The sequence below is a fragment of the Nipponia nippon genome, unplaced genomic scaffold, assembly GCF_047370975.1.
Source record: "Nipponia nippon isolate SJK-2023a ecotype South Korea unplaced genomic scaffold, ASM4737097v1 scaffold_9, whole genome shotgun sequence".
In the NCBI taxonomy this organism is placed as follows: domain Eukaryota; kingdom Metazoa; phylum Chordata; class Aves; order Pelecaniformes; family Threskiornithidae; genus Nipponia; species Nipponia nippon.
Genome location: NW_028262413.1, coordinates 12,412,089 through 12,426,055, shown reverse-complemented (window position 1 = coordinate 12,426,055; position 13,967 = coordinate 12,412,089). Strand labels below are relative to the sequence as shown.

The following is a 13,967-nucleotide window of genomic DNA, read 5'->3' as shown; positions in this document are numbered from 1 at the left end:
TTGCGGAGGTCCCATAGGTCTCAAAGACTAGAAAAATAACTGCTTCTGAATTCTGCATGAGATTTATTAAAACTATGAAGCCAATATCACATTAGACTTTGGCTCTTGCACATTTGTCTTCAGTATGTATATGTAGGCAATAATTTTTTTTTTGCAGTGTTGCTCTGTTTTAATTAGCAGATATTCCAGAATCAATCACTACTGATTTGTGGCTGATCACAGAAACTATCACAGCTGAATTAAGCTCGAAAGTATCATACAAGATTAATTGTGTCATGAAAGTGTTTAATACTGTATGGAGTTATCAATGCAGCACATGGACACAACCAATTGATCTCTTTGCAGCGATACCATTAAAACTGTCATGTCAATCTTTCATGCAATTCCCCACACACAGACATAATGAGAGGGGACAGAGAATCCAGCGTAGCTCCAAGTGCTACCTCTCACATATCCATAACACAGGGGAGAACAACATTATTTAATGACTCTAAGAAACGCTTGCTGAAGTGCCAGCAGGACGGCTCTCACGACACAAGCAATCAAGTGGCATGTATGAAACAGCCACAGGGAAGATGAAAAACTGCACACCTGAATTCTGTTACAGAGACATCTTCTAAAAGCCCACTGTGACATATAAAGCTCTCGAAACAGTCTTGGGAAAGGTTTCACTGTCCAAGTATTATTTCCTGGCAAGGCTGTACTGTGAATGCTGTACAGCACTCAAAAACCAGAATCACAGTGATCTGACAGTGTGTAAACTATGGAAATGAAAGATTATCAGTGTCCAGAGTCATTTGTGCAAGGAACCAGGCTCTGATTAATCCCTGGGGTGACTCAAAGTTTAATGACTGAACTGTACTTGAGGTTAGGCTGCAATACCACTGGCAAATTAGGTTGGCTGAGAGAAATTTCAGAAGGAGGCTAGATCACTCCCTCCTACTTCTTATCTGTTCAGAAAATGCAGTATATCTCAACAAAAAGCAAACAGGAGGGAGATGAATACAATGCAACGTAAAATCTAAATTTGATTCTAGCAGTATAGATTCAGAAATATAGCAACCAGAATTGGGGTACTCCTGTCCCCAGCAGGATTGCTTCAGATTTACTCAGGTACCTATTAGCATGCTTTGTCCTACAGCTTAGTTTTTGTCCTACTGCTGGCTATAGTGACTTCATACCACTATAACTGTATTGAGTATGGGAATTTATACCAGTTTATATGAGAATGGAGCCCATTCAATCTGATATTTTATTTGTTTCCGGGTAAAGTGTTGAGAAATTGAACTGAAGGAAAAGGGTTTCTCCAGGTAACTGTAGAAGTCCTTTAGACCCCTGTGTCTGGTTTCTACCAGTATCTGGTGTAAAATGGGAATCAACTCATTATGTTAAATCAGCAATTAGCAAACATTTTGGGAAACTACTGTAGGAAAACATCACTATATACTAGGTCTGTTTCTATAATCTCTGTGGATGCTGTTGGAGATGTGTCCTGGGCTAGAGGGATGCTTAGCCTGACCCATCATGGATATTCTTAAGTTCTTCCATGCAAATAAATCTTTAAAGTATATAAGAGTGAGGGAAAGTGGAAATAGTCAAGAAATTTCTGTATCTTGGAAATTACCAGCTCCTCAGACACTTTAAATAGTAGCTGACTGATCTGTTACACAGATCTATATCTCGTGCAGTGAACAGCCCAACATATCAAAGAATCATAAACGTGACTTAGAGTCACCGACCACATGAGTTGTATCGAATACAGCTTGGGCAGCTTCCAGTACTCATCTCAGTACATCAATTGATATTCTGATCCATGTAGTATATGTAGTAGTTAAATCTGTAATTTTCACTGCAGCCTTTGAACTGTTTATGACATACGATCCTGCTTATTTATAGATTTTTTAATTGCTGAATTAAATTGAAAAAGTTAGGAAAGCCTGGCTGTCAGGAAGACCGTGGCTGTCAGTCTACTCGCTCTCAAAGAAGCTTTTATGATGGAATCAGTGACAGTCTTTTTTCTGTGTAAATCTCTCTCCATCGCCCTTTCCAAAATGATGGACACTGGCAACAGCCAGACTGATCCCAATGATTTAGATGGCCAGAGAAGTTGTCAAAGGAATAGGACACTGGCTTAGGAGGCAAGAGGTTTGAATTTTATTCCCACCGCTTGCAAAGTCTCCATGAGTTACTCTCTTTTGTTTTCTCTTCCAAAAAGGCTATACTGAATGCCTTCACAAAGCATGTTACTGAGACGTCCTATTTTAGTATCAGCTCAATACTTTTTAATGATCTCACAATATTCATGTCTGGTGTTTCTTGAATATTAATACAGGTTTTGCTTTCTTTTGGAATGCTAGAACTAACATCATTGGCATAGCATAGCCTGCTACTGGACAATTTTATGTTTAGGCTATGTTTCCATCCTCAAATCTTCAGTCTTTTAGAGCAACAGCTTTAGAAATACTGAGCATAAATCTTAACGCAGTCTACCATGAAGAGTCTTTTACACTACAGTTAATTAAAGAAGTTTAAACCATACTACTTCTTCCTCTGGCATTAAGCCTACTCAGTAATTCAAGCAACAGACTCCCTAAATACAGGAGGGGGGTAGCTGAGGTCTGCGTTCTCACTATTTAAATTCATTTTCATGCTGCATGTGTCTTGTACCAATCCGGACTTTGTAAACAATGCGACATATAGAGATCCTCAGACCCCATTCTTCCCCACTCTCCTTAATGTCATCATGTATAGGGGAGGTGTGGTATTTTCATTATGTAGGTGACATTTAATGATCATTTCTGCTGACATTTCTATTGCTTTCTTGGAATGACTACTGTGAGTAAACAGTCTTTTGTTCTCCTTTTCAGCAGCAACCTTATTTTCCTTACAGACCCAGTATTCCCCTTCTGCAGTGTAAATGTAATTTATGAAAAAAACTGTCCTAGTCTGACTTGCTGGGTTTTTCTTCCCTTCATTGGCATAGTGACTTGCCAAGTAGCTTACTTTTTACTTGAATACAGCTGGCAAAGCACTGCCACCTCTGCATCATTATCATGAATGCATGTAGTGATCTCACATGTACCAGTCTCTGCTTCAAAACTTGTGGGTGAATAGAGGTAATTTATCCCAAACTCTTCTGTGTCAGTGATTGCCTAATTTACAGCGGATCTGTGCACCAGCAGCTCTCTTTCACTTGAGCATAGTTGTAGACTATACAGCACTTTAGAAAAATCAAAGGTGTCTTCTATTACTCTCTGAATCCTAATTTAATTTGCAGCATGTACATTGCACCATTAAATGAAAGAATTTATGACAGAAGAGTATGAATAAAAGTAAATGTGCCTTAAAAGGTGTGGGAGTCAGGTAAACCCCTCTAATGTATTATCTGTACCATTTATTTTCTGGATTTAGGACTTTGCATGTATTAGCACTAAAATTCCTCTCGCATTGGATAACAACCATGTTTGTAACTTCTCAATTTCTTGCTAACTACCCCCAGTATATTTAATATTGACTCAAGCTAATATAGACAATTTTTCATTAAAAACAAAAATTATCTGCCCTGAGTACAGATTCAATAATCCCAGATAGAGACAACAACTTGTTCTTATTTTCCTTTTTTAAGCATTTTTTTTAGTTCAGCAGCAATGGAGTATCAGAATATTCTGCTGCTGGAGGTGATATACCTTCACTGAAACATGACACTGAGGTCTTGAACTCCTCTGAAAATTAATGAGTCTGAGACACTTTGCTTAAGAGAAGTCATATTAACCCCACTGCCCTGGCCAGATTCCGAAGTGAATAATTATGTCCTGTCTAAAGCTCTGAGTAACTGCATCACTCTCCTGTTCCTGCCTGAAACTCCAGTTGACACCAGCTGCACTGTCCTACCTGTGGAGCCAACTTATATCATTACTTCAATAAACTTCAACTTACTGTCCTAAAACTTTGTGCAGTTCTCCTCTACTAAGGAATTCTATTCCCTTAAAGCAACTGCAAGTCGGTAGAGACTAAACCATATAACAATACATGTAATCTTGGTAATTCTTCACCAAACACCAAGCTACTGCATTAGGGAATACTACGCAATACAGTGCAACATGAAATTAATTTCCCAAGGAAAAAAATCCATAAAACCGTCTGGGAGGAAAATAAATCCTGTCTTTCACGAAGAGCACTCATAACAATACATTTACATGGCATCCTTAGCAGCCCTTCACCCAGGAACTCTCCCAGCCCCTGCAATATGTCTTATTTCCAACGTGGCCACAAGCACCGCGACTCTCCCACCCCGGCTATGCCCAAAATACTTCTCAGGATTATTTCCTGTGACAAAAACATGACAGAAATTATTATGCATGTTTCTCATAGCCTGTTTCATGTGCACTGACCTGCCAGAAGTAGGTTTTTGTAGCTAGGTGGCCACCTCCTGTCACTGCAAAGGCTGAGAAGACTGTGGAAATGTGTCCCCCACGTGGACACACCAATTCCACATATGCACAGTGCTTTCAGATCCCTTGATAACAAAATATTGTAGGAACTTGGAAACGCAGGATTTAGTCTGAACAAAAACTCCACTGCACTGCTGATTTTCTTCTTCGTCTATGCCACTCGGCTACATCATAGTCTGCTTCATGTTCTCGCACTGCTCCATCACGGGGCCAGGGAAAGTTCTCATGCTTTCTGCTCCCACTAGGAAGGTTCTGCCTCAAATTTTCCTCTTCTTATTTCATTTATTTCAATCCTGAATTTGTGACCAATTGTGTCTTCATATTCCTATGTTACTTCCAAACTACAAGTGCTTAAATATATTGGTACAAAGCCAGTTATATCAATGTTGTCCTAATCATGACCTTGAACTTTGAATCGGTAAATTTCTTCCTACTTTTATAACCCTGGTCCTCAAAATCACCCATTTCCTCCTTTGCCCTTCCTCTGTGCTAATGATGGAAGGACACATTTCTAGGATCACTAATTTTCACAACTACATTTTTGAGGTTATTTTCCATTCAGTTCCAGGTCTTTAATATTCTCCTTGTAAGTATTTATACCAAACCCTGAACACTACTGACATCAGACTAATGAACTCACAGTTGATTGGATCGCTTCCCCTTGAGTTTTCAAACATTTGCATCCATTGCCGTTTTGCAGTAATAAACTGCTATTTCTCTCATCCATCCCCCCACCTTCTGATTTCATGTTCCTTGCTCTGAGATGGAGACCATATTGTCCTGCCAGTTTCTGGGCACTCAGTCACAGTTGCCAAGCTGAACTATTACAGGCCTATGACTCTTAACAGCATTTGCATTCCAGTAAATGTTTGGAAAGTGAAAGCATCGCATGATTCCTAATTTTTATCAATTAAATTTCTCCACTATTAGAGAGATCACTCCAACTTTAACTTTGAGTTTCCTCAAAGTCACAGTGTCTTTTACAACACTTCCCCAAAGTGATTTGACTCAAACCAATTTTGTTTTCTCTGACGATGACTTCCTATTCCTTTATTGCCCACTACATTTTTGATTTTTAATACATTTCTAACACTATTTCACCATTTATGCTATTATTTCTATCTTTCATCAACAGTTAATATCTTTCTGTAACTGTACTGTGCTTTCAATAATTGTAAGATGGCTACTATTCTGCTATTTGTTTTATCTCTCAAAATATTTTAATTTTTATATTTCCATGATGTGCTGGCATCAGCTCACAAACAAATTGTCCCTGCCCAGATTAGGTAGAGAATTTACCAGACTACAACTCTCATCAATTTTTATGCTTTCTTCTTTACAGAAAGAGAAGCATATTAGAAGTGGAAGCACCACAAGAGCAAATAGTGAGAAGTAAAAAAAGAAAAAAGAATTCTTATGGGTTTTATGACAAAGGCAAAGCAAGTGCTTTATAAAGCCCATTTAAGTAGGCAAGTCAAAGTAAATAATCATTTTCCATCATTGAACATTCAGGTCTCTTGAGATGGCTATTAAAAAGTTTATACTAATTTACCCTCTAACCCACCCTCTAGAGGCAAAGCGAGGCAGATGATACTCAGAAAGCAAAAGTGAAAAATAAACGTTTTCCAAATTAATATATCCAAGAAAACATATACATAATCTACCCAGTTGTGTTTGTATTAATTAAAGTTTGTAAAGAGCGTCAGTATCAGCACTTGGAAACCTGTAAGAGGTTTATAGTCCAGTGGTATTGTCTGAAGTCCTGCATTCAGATTTGGTCATTCAGATTTCTGTCCTCAAAACCAGGAATGAAATGAAATCATTCCAGGGAGCACACAGATTTTTTCCTTCCAGTATTCACTAAATAACAAACAATGTATGTTTTACATATGCCCTATTAGTAACTAGTTCTTCTCCATTTAATTTGAGGAAATACAGTTTTTCATCTTAAAAAAAACCAAAACAAAACAAAAGCAAAGCAAAAGCCCTTACTTGGAACAATTAGTTCGATTTCTTCTGACATGGCAGTTCCCAGCACATTGGATGCAAAGCAACGATATTTCCCTTGAAAATTGGTGATGATTCCTCGATTTTGAATCACAAATGTTCCAGAGTTGTTAGATGCAACTATCCTCGGGTCAGATAATAAATCGAACGGTTTTCCATCCTTAGTCCAGTTAAAGCTGAAAAATAATACAAGTATTACAAACAACAGGTCACAGAACAGAGAGCACTATGGTACAAAACCAGTGGTAAATATGGGTCCAATAGCATACTATTAAAATAAAAGGAAAAACTTTTCCTCTTTTTTAAGAGGAGAGAGTTGAATGGTAAAAAAAAATGGTAAAATGACCACTGTGCTACTATAACTTGTATTAGCTATTGGGCATGTCTCTCCTGTTGGACACCTTACTTTTGGATAACTGACTGTGACATGAAATAAGAATACAAAGCTTAAGGCAAGGACAATAAATGAGAAACACCATCTGTGAAAGCAATAGCCACACAGTGAAAGGAACTAGAGGTCTGTGAAAAAGCTGTGTCTGTAGGAGAGCTGGTACTTTTGACTGGCAAGGATTGACAGGAGCTCTTCTCACCATCTACAGGACATACCATGATTGAACCTAGGAGAAACTGAGATGACTCAACTGAGTTTCTCCTGGTCTTGACATAGAATCACTTGTGGTTTTGATGCTACCGGGGTGTGATTTTGATGAATGCTGCCGGATTGGTCATGGTTTACCTATCTGGAAGTCTCAGATGGCTTGAAATTGGGCTAAACTGATTCAAAAGCAGACAGTTGGAAATTACAGTATAACACGCATATAGTGGAACACGTACCCTTTTCAACATTTTGCAATGTTTTAAGAGAATAAATTAATGTTAAAAGAAATGTATGTTTTGGCACTTCACTGAGGCAAACTGCCTTGTGACTGTATGGAGAGGAATATGGGTTCTTATTGCCTAACCAGCTCTATCACATACTTTTAAATATACCAGAAAGCTTCATCAATCAGCTGACAAACAGTGATACAAAGGAAAACAAAACAACAAATCTCCATTCAGAGCCCAATTAGAAATTATGAAATCATCTTGATGTAAAAATAACAATTGCTTTTTTTAAGCAAGTTTAAATTGTGTTGCAGAGAAAAAAGAAAGGAAGGATTTAAGAGTAAAAATGACATGCAAACCAGCTATTAATTTAGCCCGTACACTATCCAGTGGCGAAAGTCTCAGGAGGAGCTTTTACTATGTTATTATTACATTTTTGTTAATCACCTTTTCATTAAAAATATTTTTCCTTTTTATATTGGTGTAAAATACATAAAGCTTATCTTTGGATATTTATTTGAATAACTCCTTATGTGTGTATTTGTAACATCACCACAGCCATGATGATGTCAGGTACAGACAAGGTATCTGATAAAATGCAAATGCGATCTCTGAATACACCGTTTAATGTGCTTGGTATTTTTAGTGTTGCTGTGGAAAAGGCAGAAGAACAGCTGGGACCCTTTGATTACCATTACACACCTCCTATCTTTTGCAGCACAGCCCAGACAAGCTCTTTTAAATCATGGTGTGAACTTAGCACGTGCTAGAGAAATGAAACATCTCCCAACAAGAAAAAGGCATGTTGATATCTATTCACAGAGTGAGTGGAAGTGATTGAGCAACAAAAGCTGAATGGCCTAAATGGAAACCCAAACCTTAACCTTGTCTTACGATGATGAGCAGGTTACTGTACATCGGCTATTCCTCCGCTCCTCAAAAACAGAACTGTGTTTGGCAAAGGCTAAAAGCAAACTCAATTTCTGCTTGCCTCTCCAGGTGAAAGCAGTACTCACGTGGGCTGTGGGTTTCCTCTAGCTTCACACTTAATTGTAAAGTCCTCATCAAAAGGGTAAGCAACCTGGGTGTGAGATTGCTCTGTGATTGTTGGAAGCTGCACAACTGAACACAAAGAGGTACCAGGTTAAAATGCCATTCAAGAAAAACTGTATTCTGCTCAGGTCCTCTCTTCGAGAGGGACAGTGTCAACATTGCCTTACTCCTGCACAGAGTGAGGCTCGCCTTCAAAAAAAAGGATGATGATTCGTCATCTTTCTGGCATCGACATCACTCTCTCCTCCCAAAACTGAACACTACCATGGCCTCACCAGCCAGAGGAAGGCTTGACAGCACTGACTATGTTCGGCCAGTCACTCAGAGGCATCACTGGCACACGCTTCCATCATGACCAACCCATCCAGGGCAGAGGAGAGGTGGGGCCATGCTAAAGCTAAAGCCAAAGCATGGGTGTGTGGACTGGTAAATTTATTCATCAGTGAGGTCAATAACTGGCTTTTTAATCCAGACACAGATACACACACATGAAGTAGCAAACTGCTATCTCCATCCTGGATGAAATTGCCAGGAAATCCATGGACTGAAAAGATGACTTAATACCCCCTCCAGGGTACAGCATGGGAAGAGCCATTACCAGTCACACAGTCACGCAACGATGTTTCACTAACTTTTTATTCTAAGTGAATTAAAGTGTTGCGAATATCTGTGTAACAGAGCTGCACAAGGGAGAATGCTCCCTGCAGTGGAGCTGGGGATAATAGGATCATCACATTGTTGTAAACAGCCAGGAAGAAAATTAACATGGTCTTTGGTTTCTCTTTTAAATCCAGGAAGCTCAAAGCTGGAGTGAAACACGGTGTCTTGCCATACCATGTGGTCTCAAAGCCAAACACTTCCAAGCCCACCAGCTCCACTGATCAGACATAATTCCTTTTTATTAAAATATAAAATGCTTCATTAAAGCAAATTAAGGGCTAGATGGTTCCCCTGTGTAGGTACTTAAAAGCAGTGGATGCCCAGACAGTTTGTCCTGCACTTTATAGTCACAGCTCCACTTCTGATTTATTTAAACAAAAGGAGCCACTGCAGTACCTTCCACTGAAAAATTTCTACTTCCAAATGCTGTTAAACAAGTTCAGGTAGCTTTAGAAAAATATCTTATAAACCTGCTTGATTGCCTTCTCCTTTGCAGCCAGGGCTATTGGCAGACGCCAGAGTGCTAACAGCTCACGGCAGGTCCACACAATGCCCTGAAACTGGCCCGTGTCCTACTCTGAGGCTACAGCACCCAGAGCCCTGCAAAGAGCCTACATTTCTTTTTCCTTAGGTTTATTTATTTATTTGTTTATCCCCACCATAATTCATTCAAAACCCAATATTGTTGAATTTTGCTTTGTTGTGGTTTTTTTTCCCAAAAAAACCCGTGTAGTTTGTAATTCTCCTGGTCCATTTATGTTTGAAAAGCACAAAGCTTGGGAGGTCTGGGCTGTACTCCAGGCAGTGGGGTCCACTGGCTTTCATTGGATTGTCCCCTATGAGCCTCATCCCATATTTTACACGTGTCCTGAAACCACACCAACCATGTAAAACAGGCAGTTTGAATGCATCATAGCCAGAGAAGGATAAAGGAGGTGCTCCCTAGGGCAGTAGGCGAGGCATAGGAAATACTTCTCTGGGGACTAATGTACACCCTGAGATACATCTGCTCCTTTTTCAGACTGAAATGGCAGAGTTGCAAGACAAGTAAGTAAGGGTGTATGTACATCAAACAAGCTTCAGGGAGATTCAAAGCCAAAATGAGGAATTTATATGAAGGACAAAACCAAACCCTCGGAGCTAAGCGGTGTGTTGGATCGCAAACATAGATATATGTTATTAGACAAGGTTACTGCTACATTTAAACAGGCCCAAACAAAGTAGCTTACATTTTTATCACGTCTGAATTTCCCAAAGGCCGTGTTCTGGCAGAATTAAATTCAAAATGGAACAACTGAAAAGCAGGATTTAATATTTTTTTCTTCGGGGAAAGGTTAAAAAAAAGAAGGGACACCAAAACAAAACAGCAAAGTGTGCAGTAAATAGCTACAACTCACCTGATAATGGTATTTCAATAGCTGCTGCCAAACTTAATACAAAGAAAAACAGGCATATGGTGATGCCTTTTGTGCTTAATAGCATCTCCATCACTCTTCTGTAAACAAGGATTCCAAACAGAATGAGAGATACCTTATGCTTCCTCTCACCGTCACTTCAAATCAGATATAAGGATGTGAAATTGAAAGTCTAGTGAGGAGAAGAAACAGCAATATTAGCTTGCAATATTAACTTGGCTCTAACAAGGTTACTAAACTAAAGCAATGCTTCAGGATTTGCAGCTAAATTGCAAATTGCACTAAGTGGTACAATTTCCTCTCCTCTCTTCCCACCCCCTAGCTTCAGGAAGGTCTCTTAAATTTCTAACAAAAAAATACATGCACAAAAGTACAAATCCATTATAGCACAGAAGTATAATTAGGTTTTGTTTTGCAATTAAAAGTAAGGACGGTTTAAAAGATGGTGTATTTGTAATCATTCCAGTTCATAAATTTTTCTAATGAGAGTTGTGTAAGTTGGAAAGTAATGTAACAGATCTAATGAGAGAAATTTGGTACACTAATGACCTTGTTCATAAATCTCATATGTCTTTTATCTTTTGTTTGTGTTTAAAAAAGGACACAATATAGTTTAGTTCATTAATAAGGACCAGAACACAAAACTTTTGCTTTTCCTCCATAATCCCAGAACTACTATACGTAGGTTTTACACAATCCATTATATATCCTTAGGTTCTGCACTACAAGGCAAAAATGTCAAGCGGCTGCCAAAAGGAGACATATTCAGCTCTAATGAGCATTTAAGCATAATTCACAAAGGAGTAAAGGAGAGAGAATTCCACAAACATGGCTGTACGGAGGATTTCAGTCTTCAGCATCATTCACAATATCTCAGCAAAATATTAACTGGTACAAGATATGTTTTCTACCTGTGCATCTTCTAACACGTAGCACTTACAGGACATCAGTCTCAAGAGAATTTAGACCTCAGTTATCAAGATAATTTTGCAAGAGCAATTATCAAGACAAGGCTACTATGATGGAGGTAAGGACCAACCCACCGGCAGCCCAGCCCTGCACGGCATGGCAAGTTCTGATTCAAGCCACTGAGTTCACAAGCAGAGCTGTACGGCCATGCAATACATTTCCAGACTAAGCCTGGCTCGCACACAGCTCTTGTATCTTTGCACATACCACCGGGTTAATCCATAGATCAGAAAAGCAATCCCGGGATCACCGAGAGCAGTTGGCATGCGGGGGCAGGCAGGAGGTGGGACCTGGGCAGCGCGCTGGGGATGCTTGCCCTTGCCCAGCACAGCTGGCTGCAGCTGGAGCAGAGACAGAGCCGAGCCATGCAGCCCGCACACTCTAGTCCATGGCGCTTTGCTCCTGATGGTTGGTTTGCTGGACCTCTACAAAACACAGGCACAAAGCAGAGATTTTCCTTTTACCCAGCACGCTCCCTCTCACATTGGCTATCGGAGATGAGCAACAGCTCGTGCTGTGGCCCTTTCTCCAGAGGCATTAGCAGGATAATTTCTGTTCACTCGGTCACCAGTTCATGAAAACTTTCTGAAAGTCAACATCTTTGAGACCAAAATCCCTGGGTGAAGATTGAAATTGGCCAATGAGGGGACAAAAGACAGACACTATAATCACATAAGCCTCATTTCTAAAGAAATGAGGCTAAAAAACAGATGTCTTATAAGTATCTTAGGCACCAAGTGTTCACTGATGGAAGAAGCTGACTAATCTGCTTAGTGCCTCGCTCCACAGAGCGGGACGGCACAGAAGGGTACCAGAGGGGATGGGGATCTGCTGGCTGAGCTGCTACCCCCAGGTTGTCTCTGGGTGCAAATCAGGCAGAACTGGGCAACATCAGTAAGTTCTGCTTTGTGGCAGTCGGTATTTACCTCAGTTTGATTTCTCCTAGCTCTGACTTGTGAGCAACAGACCTTTCCAAACCTCAGTCCAATAAACTCTGGGCAGTATCACATCATGGGAGGGACACACATGACTCACAGCCACACAGCAGCCCCAGACAGCAGCCACCTGATGGCTGCACAACTTCTGTCACTGCAGGACTGGGCTCTCCTACCCTGCCTTACCTGGTCCTGGCAGACACTCAGTTCCAGATCTGTGTCATCAATGGTAAAACAGATGCTCTGACAGCAAACCCTCTAGCCACACAATTGCAATTTAGGTTCATAAAAATCTGACCAGTGTTGCTGCTTGCAGATGGTACATTAGTGGTAGCAAAGCCCTCTTCTCCCCCCATCTGCTGACAGCTCTGGGGACCAGAGCAGCCAGTCTCAGCATGCCAACCAGAGGAAGGGGAGCTAAGATTACAGGAGGTGTGCAGCTTGCTAAGGTTGCAGACTGAGGAGCAGGAAGTTTCTTTTCATATAAATGTTACAAAGCGTTGTATGGATTCAGATTAAACTCAAGAAAAAACAGGAAAACAGCTTGATTCCTTAACCAAACTCATTAGCTCACATTTTCTTTTTTCTTTTTTTAATAAAGTGACAGAGAGCAAAGAAGAAATGTACTAAATAAAAAGGATATCCTTTATCATGTGGTATGGCACGACTTGCCTCTGCAGGCTGCTGTAATTAGTCGGTCTGTCTAGCACCTCGCTCTCTTTCCCTTGTGTTGAATACTAATGCAGGGGGCCGACAGCACCAGCATTTGGAAGCAGCAAGCTCTTCCAGACCGATGGCACTGGACTTGTGCACAGCAATCAGATACTTCCGAAGGCCACTTGGAAATCTCCCTGCAGCTGCATTTAACCTCTGCCATTTTACTGTATGGCAGTTTCCATGAGGTACAATCCCAGGGTGACCTGAATTAAGCAACAGTCTCTTTGTGGAGGTATTTATGTAGTGATAACTATCTAGCAAGATAAGCCTCCTGTTCGTATGTTATATATATTACCCCTAATGGAGTAGCAGAGGCGTTATCCTGGCTGTGCTGGTTGTGACAACAGTTATTGCGGAAGGCTAACACTTAATGCGTATCTCCGCCGATGTGCCCCACTCAACCAGTCACCCTTCTGTGCCCTGTTCTGGACAGTGACAGTCCTCAGCAGACGGACAGGTTGAGACATACATCCTCCCCACAAGGAGACCTATGTCAAGTGATTAACCCTATTTAAGGTGATATATAGACAGGGCCACCAAGCTTTAGGCATTTTGTATGGCTGTCACACCTTTGGCTGTCCTACCAAGCCTCAGGCCCACAGCTCAGCTGAAACTGCAGAGTCCCTGATTAGATCACCTTCCCTCTCATCTCAAGCACCCAAATAACCCCAAGCTCCTTCCTAAATGAGCAATATCAGACATCCTCCAGACACCTCATCCAACCCAGCCTTAAACACAGCTGTGTACCCAAACTTAAGGCACCTCGATCTTTCACTCCTATGATGATTAAACTCCAAACCAAAATTTCTCATCTTCTGCCAGTTCCTAGCAAATGAACAATTTAAGTGCTTACGTAATTTGGAGAAATAAATGAGGTAGCTGCGCAAGCACTTGGTGGCTACGGGCAGGTTTCGGTCTCACTGGTGCCAAAGCAA

General features: G+C 40.5%; 1 protein-coding gene across 11 annotated transcripts in view; it reads right to left on the bottom strand.

Moving 5' to 3' along the window:
- The window catches only part of CHL1 (cell adhesion molecule L1 like), a 142,261-nt gene that overhangs the window by 50,442 nt on the left and 77,852 nt on the right, over positions 1–13,967 (bottom strand). For all 11 annotated transcript variants that reach the window (XR_015701283.1, XM_087743438.1, XM_087743437.1 and 8 more), the window contains 3 exons: positions 10,394–10,583; positions 8,300–8,405; positions 6,444–6,634 (listed from right to left, as the gene is read on the bottom strand). Coding sequence is in view for 10 of the 11 variants with exons in the window: in XM_087743438.1 (XP_087599564.1) it covers positions 6,444–6,634; positions 8,300–8,405; positions 10,394–10,484 (388 nt within the window). In the remaining variant the exon portion in view is untranslated. The remainder of the gene's footprint in view (positions 1–6,443; positions 6,635–8,299; positions 8,406–10,393; positions 10,584–13,967) is intronic.